Raw genomic sequence first — 12,388 nt, 5'->3', positions numbered from 1 at the left:
GTTTTGCCATGGCCCTCACAGTCCTCCGACCTTGACATCATCAAGAATCTGTGGATAGACCTCAAAAGAGCAGTGCATGCAAGACGGCCCAAAAATCTCACAGAACTAGAAGCCTTTTGCAAGGAAGAATGGGCAAAAATCCCCCAAACAAGAATTGAAAGACTCTTAGCTGGCTACAAAAAGCGTTTACAAGCTGTGATACTTGCCAACGGGGGTGTTACTAAGTACTGACCATGCAGGGTGCCCAAACTTTTGCTTCAGGCCCTTTTTCTTTTTTGTTATTTTGAAACTGTAAAAGATGGAAATAAAAATGTTTTCTTGCTTAAAATATTAAAGAAATGTGTCATCTTTAACTTTATACCTTTTGGAAATCAGTTCATCTTTTACTCACTTAGCTATTCACAGTAATAGAAATTTTAACCAGGGGTGCCCAAACTTTTGCATGCCACTGTATGTATCAACAGGTTAATTGGTCACTTGGTTGTAATTGGGCTGTGCGGGCTCGTTGGACCAGAGGAGCTTGTTACCATTCTGTGTATCTCTAAATAGATTTAAAAATACACATTTATTTCATGTATAACTATGAGCATAAAATAATTATATAACTAATAAGACAACCATTATTGATGGTATGAAAGATTGTGCAGAAAAGCAAAACGTACTTCTAATAGATTAACAGTCAAGTTCAAGTTATTTGACAATTTAGCATTTGATTAGAAATTTTTGACACTTTATGATATTGTAATTGTGAAGGTGATAACATTATAATATTGATTTCCGTAATTACATGTTTTTATCTCTGTCTCCATCTGTTCAGCATGTGTGGAGTGAAAGTGAAGACTGTCTACCATTCCTACAATTGGTACAAGAATACATCTTATCCTGTGGGAAGAAGACCCTCTCTGAAGTTCTGGAAAAAGTCTTCAAGTCATTCAAACCTGTAAGTGTTAAAAATAGCTACTTTCAAGGGAAATACTACTTGTATACTTACTTTATTAAATAAGTGTACAATACAAGCAGCACACACAAAACGCTGGAAGAACTTAGCCAAGTCAGGCAGCATCTATGGAAATGAATCAACAGTTGTCATTTTGGGCCAAGATCATTCTTCAAGTATTATTTCATTTTTTAAGCAAATGCATATTAATTTCTGGTTCTCATCCTCCTTAGAAATAGCTCTTTTCAAGTTGGTTTGTCTCTTCAGCTTCTTTCTGCAATTAATAATCAGAACCAAGACAATATTACTTACTGTCATTGATGAACAGTTAATATTTGAAAGGAGGATCCAGATGCTGCAATGGGATTAAGCATCAACCTTTCATGTGTAGTGCAAGGACTGTATATGTGTTTAAATGTTGCCTGAATTTTCTACCTGTGCTTTGCACCCCTGATATTGTCATCCAAGTGTTAGAAATGTTAATGGCAATGTAGTGCGATACAAAGTCCTTTGCTTGAATGAGATTAGATAATAACTGTTAATTTATTTGGCTTTTGATGGCCTTGCTTTTGAAAAGCAAATCTTTATTTTTTTCCTTGTTGTGTTTTGCCAAGATTACCACTCCCTCAGAATTGTAGAGCATCCAGTTGTGCCTGTAAACTTTTCAATCTTTTGTAGGTTCAGAGGTGTAGTTGTACAAATCGCCACACGTTTGTTTGCTTCTGTTCTAAAATAAGTCTCTTCTTTCATTTCTTGTCCCTGTTCCACTCTCATTCTTGTCCTACCATATTTGACAGGTTCAGATTCTTTACATCAAATCCTGTTTGATTATCGTCATCCAGTTCTTTCCCTAGGCTACTACTTTGAGCAGTCTCTCCTGTGCTGTCAGGCTGTCACACTATACTCGTTGGCATCCCAACAATTTCCCTCTTAATTTCTTTCCATGCTCTATCCATTCTCTTCTGTAACGTAGACTTTAAATAAGTAAGACAAGGGTTTAATACTGAGGCTTTATTGCAAGTGAGACCTCACACTGATGAGGCATCACTTGGGCTATTGTGAGCAAGTTTGGGCCCTTTATCTAAGAGAGTATATGCTGATATTAGAGAGGGTTCAAAGGAAGTTCATGAAAATGTTTCCAGGAATGAAAGGGTAATCAAATGAGGAGCTTTTGATGGCTGTGAGCCTTTCCTTGTTGGAATTTAGCAGAAAGAGGTAATCTCATTGAAATCTATCAAATATTGAAAGGCTTAGATAGAGTGCGTGTGGAGAGGATGTTTCCTTTAGGGGGGAGTCCAGGATCATAGGGCACAACTTCAGAATAGAGTAATGTCTGTTTCAAATGGAGATGGAGAATTTCTTCAGCCAGAGAGTGGTGAATCTGTGGAATTTGTTGCCACTGAAAGCTGTGGAGGCCAGGTATTTAAGGCTGAACTTGATAGATTCTTAATAAGTCAGGGCATGAAAGGTTACGAGGAGAAAGTGGGAAAATGTGGTTGAGAGGGAAAGGGATGAGCCATGATCAAATGGCGGAGCAGGCTCGATGTGCCAAGTGGCCTAATTCTGCTCCTTCGTTTTGTGGTCTTAAGTAATTCTCCGTGTGTCAGATAAATGGAATAAGGTATCATTTCATTGACAAAATCTCTTTTCTAACATGACATGTAGGAGGTGAAGGCTTTGATCTAGGTGTTCAGGTGGTCTAACTTTTCTGGTAACCTCCTCGAAAATCTCTATATGACCATAAAATATAGGAGCAGAATTAAGCCATTTGGCCCATCAAGTCTGTTCTGCCATTTCATCTTGGCCGATCCATTTCCCTGTCAGCCCCAACCATGCATACATATATATCACGCAATGATTTGGCCTTCACAGCTACCTGTGGGAACAAATTCCACTGATTCACTGTTCTCTGGCTAAGGAGGTTCCTCCTCATTGCCATTCTAAATGGACGTCCCTTTATTCTGTGACCTCTGATCCTAGACTCCAACCATAGGAAACATCCTCTCCACATCCACTCTATCGAGGCCTTACAGTGTTTAATAGATTTTAATGAGATCCCCCTTCATTCTTCTGAATTTCAGAAAGTACAGGCCCAGAACCAACAAATGCTTCTCAAATGGTAAGTCTTTCAATCCCGAAATCATTTTCATGAACCTCCTTTGAACCTTTCAAATGTCAGCACATCCTTTCTTATATAAGCGCCCAAAACTGCTCACAATGCTCCAAGTGAGGCCTCACCAGTGCCTTGTAAAGACTCAACATTGCATTCTTACTTTTATATTGTAGTCCTCCAAATGAATGCTAACCTTGCATTTGCCTTCCTCACCACCAACTCAACGTGCAAATTAACCTTTAGAGAATACTGCACAAGGACTCTCAAGCCCCCTTGCACCTCAGATTTTTGAATTGTCTTTCCATTTAGGAAATAGTCAACCCTTTCATTTCTTCTACCAAAATGCATGACCGTACATTTCCCGACACTGTATTCCATTTTCCACTTTGCCCATTTTCCTGATCTGTTTAAGTCCTTCTGCAGCCTCCTTGCTTCCTCACTGCTACCTGCCCTTCTACCCACCTTCGTATCATCCGCAAACTTGGCCATAAACCTATCAATTCTGTCTTCCAGATCATTGACATATAACGTAAAAAGAAGTCCCAACACAAACCCCTGCAGAAACGGTACTTGTCGCCAGCAGCCAACCAGAAAAGGCTCCCTTTATTCCCACTCTTTGTCTCCTGCCTATCTGCTAATGCTCTATCCGTGCTAGTATTTTTCTGTAATACCATGGGCTCCTAACTTGTTAAGCAGCCTTGTGTGGCACCCTGTCAAAGGCCTTCTGAAAATCAAAGTACACAACTTCTACTGATTCTCCTTTGTCTATCTGCTTAACTCCAACAGATTCCAACAGATTTGTCAGGCCAGATTTTCCCTTGAGAAAACCATGCTGACTTCAGCCTATTTTATCATGTACCTCCAAGTACCCTAAAATAACATCCATAATAATTGACTCCAACATCTTCCCAACCACTGAGGTCAGACTAACTGACCTATAGTTTCCTTTCTTCTGCCTCTCTAACTTCTTGAAGAGAGGAGTGACATTTGCAATTCTCCAGTCTTCTGGAACCATTCCAGAATCTAGTGATTTGTGAAAGATCATCACTAATGCCTCCACAATCTCTTCAGTGCCGCTTTCAGAACCCTGAGGTGTAGACTATCTTGTCCAAGTGATTTATCTACCGTCAGACCTTTCAGTTTTCCAAGCACCTTCTCCCTAATAATGGCAACTTCACTCACTTCTACCCGTGACACTCTCAAACTTCTGGCATACTGCTAGTGTCTTCCATAATGAAGACTGATGCAAAATACTTATTTAGTTTGCCCGCCATTTCCTTGTACTCCATTACTACATCTCCAGCATCATTTTCCAGTGGTCAGATATTTACTCTCACCTGTCTTTTACACTTTATATACCTGAAGAAACTTTTGGTGTCCCCTTTAATATTATTGGCTAGTTTAGTATATTCCATCACCTTCCTCTTTATGACCGTTTCAGTTGCCTCCTGTTGATTTTTAAACCTCTAACTTCCCACTATTTTTGCTCTATTATATGCCCTCTCTTTGGTTTATGGTGGCTTTGACTTCCCTTGTCAGCTGTGGTTGTGTCATCCTACCTTTAGAATACTAGTTCTTCTTATACTTTCTGAACTTCAGCCATTGCTGCTCTACTGACATCCCTGCTAATGTCCCCCTCCAATCAACTTTGGCCAGCTCCTCTCTCATTCCTCTGTAATTCCCTATACTCCACTGCAATGCAGGTACATCTGACTGTATCTTCTCCTTCTCAAAAAGTCGGGTGAATTCTACCATATTATGATAACTGGCCCCTAAGGCTTCCTTTGTTGCTAATCAGTTCCAGTTCATTGCGTAACATCCAGACCAGATTAGCTGATTCCCTGGTGGGCTCAATTACAAAATGCTCTAAAACGTCATCAATTCCCCCTCTTGGGATCCAGCACCAAACTAATTTTCCCAATCTACCTGCATATTGAAATCCCCCATGACTGTCATAATATTGCCCTTTTGACATGCATTTTCTGTCTCCCGCTGCAATTTGTAGCCCAATCCTTTGCTACTGTTCAGAGGTCTGTAAGTAACTCCCATCAGGGTCTTTTTATCTTTGCAGTTTCTTATAACCATATAACGATTACAGCACAGAAACAGGCCATCTCGGCCCTTCTAGTCCGTGCTGAACTCTTACTCTCACCTAGTCCCACTGACCTGCACTCAGCCCATAACCCTCCATTCCTTTCCTGTCCATATAGCTATCCAATTTAACTTTAAATGACAACATTGAACCTGCCTCAACCACTTCTGCTGGAAGCTTGTTCCACACAGCTACCACTCTCTGAGTAAAGAAGTTCCCCCTCATGTTACCCCTAAACTTTTGCCCTTTAACTCTCAACTCATGTCCTCTTGTTTGAATCTTCCCCACTCTCAATAGAAAAAGCCTATCCACGTCAACTCTATCTATCCCCCTCATAATTTTAAATACTATCAAATCCTCCCCTCAACCTTCTACGCTCCAAAGAATAAAGATACAACTTGTTCAACCTTTCTCTGTAACTTAGGAGATGAAACCCAGTTAACATTCTGGTAAATCTTCTCTGTACTCTCTCAATCTTGTTGACATCTTTTCTATAATTCGGTGACCAGAACTGTACACAATACTCCAAATTTGGCCTTACCAATGCCTTGTACAATTTCAACATTACATCCCAACTCCTATACTCACTCAATCCACTGATTTATAAAGGCCAGCATACCAAAAGCTTTCTTCACCACCCTATCCACATGAGATTCCACCTTCAGGGAACTATGCACCATTATTCCTAGATCCCTCTGTTCTACTGCATTCTCTAATGCCCTACAATTTACCTAAGAGCAAGCACTTAGTCTTCTGTAATTCAGATATGGTCCATGACCTCGCTGCTGTTTTGCATCACTTCTTTGGACACTTAGTCTGTCTCCTGAGTAAATATAGATGCAAAAAAAAAATCCATTTAAGATCTCTCCCATCTCTTTTGGTTCCATATGTAGATGACCGTACTGATCTTCAAATGGGCCAATTTTGTCCCTTGCTATCTTTTTGCTCTTAATATATCTGTAGAAGCCCTCGGGATTCTCCTTCATCCTGTCTGCCAGAGCAACTTCATGCCTTATTTTAGCCCTCCTGATTTACCTCTTATGTTCTCTTGTATTTCTTATATAAGCTCCTCATTTGTTCTTTACTGTCTGTACTTACCATCACTTCCTTCTTTCTTATCAGAGCCTCAATACCCCTTGAAAACTAAGGTTCCCTAAACCTGTTTTTTTTGCCTTTTATTCTAACAGGGACATACCAACTCTATGACTTACAATATTTCACTTGCAGAACATTTGGCTAGTGGCAGTTTTCTATCCCACCAATACTCGCTTGTGTAGAGAAACTTAGTTTGGAATTTTTGAGCACGGTAGCGTAGTGGTTAGCACAACGCTCTACAGGACCTGTAACCCAGGTTCAATTCCCACTGCCGTCTAAGGAGTTTGTATGTTCTTCGTGACTGCATGGCTTTCCTCTGGGTGCTCCAATTTCCTCCCACAGCCCAAAGACGTATCATTTGGTAGGCTAATTGGTATTGTAAGTTGTCCTATGATTAGGCTAGGATTAAATCAGAGGTTGCTGGGTGACATGGCATTATAATCTCAATAAATAAATAAATATTACTGAGGCATTATTACGTGTATCCTGTCTTTATAGATTTCCCCTGTGCAATAAATTGTGTCTCAAACTTGTGAATAAGCATGTAATGTTTTCTGTGTCAGGAATACTTACCTTGTGCATTTGTTGAAAGACTTTTTTGATGTCAGCTGTATGACATTTTAAGGTGCATAATGCCGTCTTGTTGCTTTATCTCCATTTTAAGGTAAGTAGGAGCTCAGCTTTGCTTCATTCAATTTGTTTAACTCCCTGTATTTCATTTACACAGTTGCTGGGTCTCCCAGATGTGGATGATGATGCATTTGAAGATTACAATGCTGATGTCGAAGAGGAGGAGCCCGAAGCAGACAGCCAGCACATGAGTGTCAGTCAACAGTAAATGTGTGCAGAGCAGAATTAGCTTGCATTAAGTTCAGTTATGTTATTGATGGATGGCCCTCATTTGCTCATTCCTGATCAATGAACAGCTTTATTTAGATCAAATTCAAATAACATACCTATATCATATTTAGTTTGTTCTGTACATAACTTAATGTTCATCATTTTCTCAAGTTAAAAACTGTAAGGAAACATGACATATGGTATGGAGATCAATGTACTAAACTGGCTTTTGAGGAAAATAAAATTCACTGTATGGTCATTCCTACATTGAGGAGTTAAGGTTACTGTAATTTATGGTTAGTTTTTTTTTGACGTTGGCCTTTAGGCTTTTTAAAAAGTTTTTTTTAAAAGATTGATTAATCCATTCATTTAATGCAATTTTAAAGCGTTCTGAGCAATTCCCTGCCAAAATATTAAAATGTTGTCATAAGAATTGTTTACTAGAAAATTTTAGATTGGTACCTGGAATTGCATCGATTTTACAGCACTAAAATAAACCCATAGTGTTGGCGCTGGTATTTTGTTCCATATGTGCCCTACTTTATGTAAATCAATCTGCGTATCATTCCATTTATTGTGGCATAATTTGTATTTCAAACACCCTCTTGATAACGTTATTTAAAAGGTATTGATTGTGTTTATTTAAGTGGTTACCCAACAATAAATTTGAAAGAAAGCAACGAATTGTGATGAGTCTGGAGAATAACTGTTTGATTTAGACTTCACTTAAGTTTTCATCAGGTAGTTTTATAGTGATTATTTGAATTAAAATGTCCTTGAGGACATTTTAATTAAATTGCAACACTGACTTAGAACTGACATCTGCTTGCGTAAGTTTGTTACATAGCAAAATCAAAAGATGAGCTGTTATGTAGAAGCCTGAGAGCATTACTGTTTTCTGCTACAGCTGTATGTACTGCGGATACTATATGCTGTACTGCATTAATTATTGCTTGGCTTTTAATGCACTGCAGTCTATTGGGTACTTTACTGATTTACTTCCTGTACATCTTATAGACAACACATTGACGGCTATGACATTTCCAGTTGTAGATCAAAAATGGCAGTCTTTAGGTCTTTGTGTGTTAGTAGAAGGAGCTGTAAATTTGCTTTTAGTTGGAGGAAGACAGTAAAGTGTATGAAAGAATTTAAAAAAAAACATAATGCTCATTGAATAATGGGTGTGCTATTTGGTATATTGTAAGTGGTAAATTGTATTGTATCTGGCCTGTGGATCTTTTGTACTGTATGTCTGTATATTATAAAACAGAATGGCTTGTGTAATCCTAGAACATTTGAGATTGGGAGAAAAAGTAATGTATTAAGATGCCTTTCAGCAAACTGATGGTTTAAAGCAAGTCAGTGTATTCATCTGCCTGCAATTGGAGTTCTTATTGACTTGGGTAAGGCAGGCTGTGGAGGGTAGTGGTGTTTAATGTAAATATTCTGTTCTACAGTATATGTACTGTACAGATAATCAAAGTAAAGCTTGGTCTGTACTCTGTGAACAGTACCTAGTGTTTTAATGTTATGACAGTTGAGCATTCTGTTTTTTTGCATTGCAAAGAGGGAAGTCCACTGTTGATAGCTGTTGAGTTGCACCACTTAAATGCATGGCTGCTTGATATAGAAGGTATTTAAATTTTGGTAGTTTATATAAAATAAAACAACTTCATAGTTGATATGTCATGGTCTTTTGCAGTCTGCAGCATGTCATTTATAGATACCTCAATGCTTTTGTTGACCTATCAGTCTAGGTTTATAAATGCTTTAAAAACAAATTGGACTGATGAATTTCTCTAATATAAATTAACTGTTTGAAATTATATTGGATTTAATGAAAGTTAATATTACATTGGTTATATCTTTTAGATTGATTAAAGCATTACTTTTATGTATTTAGACTGAATTTGTAAAGCACATGTTTTTGTTTTTAATAGTTATGGTTAACAAAAGGCTCTGTACTTTAACATGCTCAACACTGAATATGCTGAAAATAAATTATTCAAACATTGCTATCTTTGAACTCTTAATATGTAAATTCTTCTGTTGAATTATGTGATTTTTAGAAGTTCCTTGTTACTGTTCAGTGAACAGCTGTAAAACAGTCACAAAACTTAACAAGTCTCATGTTCTGACCTTAATTGACCTGTCGTTTTAAATGAATTGGGAAGGGAAAGAAATTTGTCGAGAGTCAATTTAATTGGTTACATATTCAGTAGAATTGAGTATTTGTCTGGTCCTTTGATTGAGAAGTTCTGCTAGGCATCCCTTCCATCACATTCCTGCTTTTCCTACCAGATTAAATAGAATATTCTAATCTTGCACCTAAATTTTATTCATGTGGCATTACTTCATCTTTCTATGGTTCTATAACTTAATGTCTATCAAATTTTATTCCATTCCTCATCAGACACCTGTGAATATTTGTGAAGCACTGGTTTTAACACTGCAATGTGCATGAAACATACTTTTAATAAAAATGTTTTGGTGGTGAAACACAGTTAAGATTATTACTAGGTAAGGTTGCTCCACAGTGGAATTTGTGGCTATAAATTGCACTTGTACTGCTGTGTCTACCATATATGGACCTAATAATAAATAATGTTCCTTTGGAATAATGCTGGGGAAAGTGGGGCATGTTGTCCAAAGCCCATCTTTTATTGTGTATTTTCTTGCAACAGCTATATTTAAAAGGGTTGCTTGCACTGCAGGAGCACTTTAAAATAAAATCTTTAGTCCAGCACAGGCTTCAATTTAGTTTAATCTGTTCTTCTTCATGCCAGTGTTTCCTCTGTCCAACAGCCCATCTCTTCTTCCCTTCCTGTCCTTTCTTGAGACCTACCTGCTATTTTCCTTCATGAAAGGTATGACTCTTCATTATTTCCCTAGACAATATGCTCGTAGCACAACAGAAATTTTAGGCAATGGATCATGACCAAAGTAATAATGGGATTCTCCCCCTCCCCCCAACCCCATGATAGTGGATTTGTAGGCCTTTTAAAAAATTTGTTAAATAGGAAGTAATTAACATTTACATTGGGCTGGCTCCTTTTGTTGGGAGGCCATCTACTGCTTGAAAATGGGAGCATTTCCATTTGTTGCTTAATTTTGTTACTTTTTGGTATACTACTCTTCCTCTGATTTTTTGCATTTTAACTGTCCAAAAGCAAACAGTGAACCTCATTGTATAAGTGGCTGCATCTTTCTGTACAGTGTTTAATGATACACTTCCTTTTCCACGTTGTTGTGAAATGATATACTTAAAATTTGAAACACCAGTTTCTGCAGATGCTGGAAATCTTGAGCAACACAAAATTCTGGAGGAACTCGAACAAATCAGGCAGCACTTATGGAGGGGAATAAACAGTCGACTTTTCGGGCCACTGGTAGATTGTCGGCTTTGTTCTACTTTCCCTCAGTTACCTTACGAGAGACATGTTTGTAGCACAGAGATTTTAAATTGTAAACCAAGTTCATAATCTGAACTTTGAACTATTGCTGATGGGTAACTAGAGAAGCAAATGAGAATGTTGCAAAGGTCTAGTTGGTATGAATAGTCCCAATTGTGGTCAATGAGTTGATAGCATCTATTAAATAAAGTTGACTACCAAAAATACAAAAGTTACTGATGGCAACAAGAGAATGTGTATAGAAGCTAGATAGTAACTAATTAGCTAAAGGGTGACCACTGCAAATTGGGGATTTGAAAAGATTATAGTGTATTTTGCAGGTATGTGTGAGACTGAATTGACCAAAAAATTCAATATAGGTTTCAACGGCTTGACCAACATTTACCGGCCTTCTCTTATACACGGATGTACGTAAGTAGCTTGGCCACATATATCAGCTACTTTGGGTTTGAATTTGCATATGAATCAGATTTAATAAGAATATTTGGGTTTCTTTCCATGAGGGTCATTAATAAGGATTTTTATTTCTGGGCTCCTGTAATTAAAAATTTACATGAGCGAATACAAACTCTGTTCTTTCTGGAATATATTGATATTTGGGTTTCCATTAACTGCAATCTTGAATTATTCCCTTAGAAAGCAAGTAGATTTCAGGAATATCACAAAGCACAATGTAATAATTCTGAAAATGCTGATTATTTTATAAGCAAAAGTTGCAGCTGTCGTACCCTTGAACATACAAAGCCACTGTTAAGTTATATTAACATCTGTGCTGTTTTACCAATACTATTGTTAACCATTTTTATTCATGAAAATTTCCTAGAGTATTGAGAGGCTGTTTAATTTTAAGTCAATACCAACAATTGCAAAGAAGTGCTATTAGGACAGCAAATCTGCATACTTCATAACTTCAAAACTGATATTGCTTGTAAAACAAACCAAACACCTTGAATTCTGAAAGAGTTGTCCCATCAATAAAAGGGGAGTGTTTTCTTTGAAACTGATTACATGTACTAGCTCTAATTGGCATATGATCTTATTAATTTTAACTTGATACACTGAAGTAGTTGTTAGTAATTTAAAAAATAGTTCATAAGCTTTCATCTTCTAGTTTCGTAATCTACAGATCAGCAACGCTAAGAGAAACAGTCTTAGTAGATTAATCAGAATCTGAAAAGTACTATTCAGACAAACTGCAGTGAAAAGTTGCTATAAGAAAAGCCAATGGAACCAAAAGGAAAGATTATTTTATCTTTGCTTTGTGTTGGCAGATTTGGCCATTTACTGCATATTGAAAATGCAGGAAAAGTATTTGAATGGGCCATAGTAATGCATGCAGTGTAGACTGGTCTGTATTTGTTACTATTTTCTTAAATCCTATTGCTTCTAAGCTGTATGTTTCTTTGGGTAAAGAAAAGATCAGTAAATATAGTACAGGTAACTTGTGCTTCTAGTAACAGATAACCTAGAAATTACAAAATTCCCATAAAGCTCTGGAATGAAACTCTAATCAGCTTGGTGAATTGACAAGTGGGGGGGTTGCAGACTCTGCTCAACCCCCTTGACTATTCATCCCTCCCCACAAACCTCCCTCCTGGTACTTAACCTTGCAAGTGGAACAAGTGCCACACTTGCCTCTGCACCTCCTCCCTCACTACCATTCAGGGCCCCAAATAGTCCTTCCAGGTGAGGTGGCATTTCACCCGTGAGTCTGCTGGGATCATCTTTTGTATATCTGTGAGTCCTGACGTAGATTGGGATACCTATGCTCCATTCGCCAGGAAAACAGGGATCTCCCTGTAGCCACTTCCCATTCCCATTCCAACATGGCCTCCTCTAGTGCTGTGAGCAACACCTTATATTCCATCTGCATAGCCTGCAACCTGATGGCATGAACA

At 37.9% G+C, this 12,388-nt stretch overlaps 1 protein-coding gene across 1 annotated transcript in view; it reads left to right on the top strand.

Annotated features, from left to right (window-relative positions):
• mturn (maturin, neural progenitor differentiation regulator homolog (Xenopus)) overlaps positions 1 to 9,092 on the top strand; it is a 49,975-nt gene extending 40,883 nt beyond the window's left edge. The window contains exons 2-3 of the mRNA XM_072283489.1: positions 818 to 940; positions 6,965 to 9,092. Coding sequence (XP_072139590.1) covers positions 818 to 940; positions 6,965 to 7,075 — 234 coding nt within the window. The 3' untranslated portion in view covers positions 7,076 to 9,092. The remainder of the gene's footprint in view (positions 1 to 817; positions 941 to 6,964) is intronic.
• Positions 9,093 to 12,388: the final 3,296 nt, after the last annotated feature.

Source organism: Mobula birostris, chromosome 19 (genome assembly GCF_030028105.1).
Source record: "Mobula birostris isolate sMobBir1 chromosome 19, sMobBir1.hap1, whole genome shotgun sequence".
Classification (NCBI taxonomy): Eukaryota; Metazoa; Chordata; class Chondrichthyes; order Myliobatiformes; family Myliobatidae; genus Mobula; species Mobula birostris.
The sequence above is the reverse complement of the archived record's forward strand: the minus strand, read 5'-3'. Positions and strand labels throughout refer to the sequence as shown.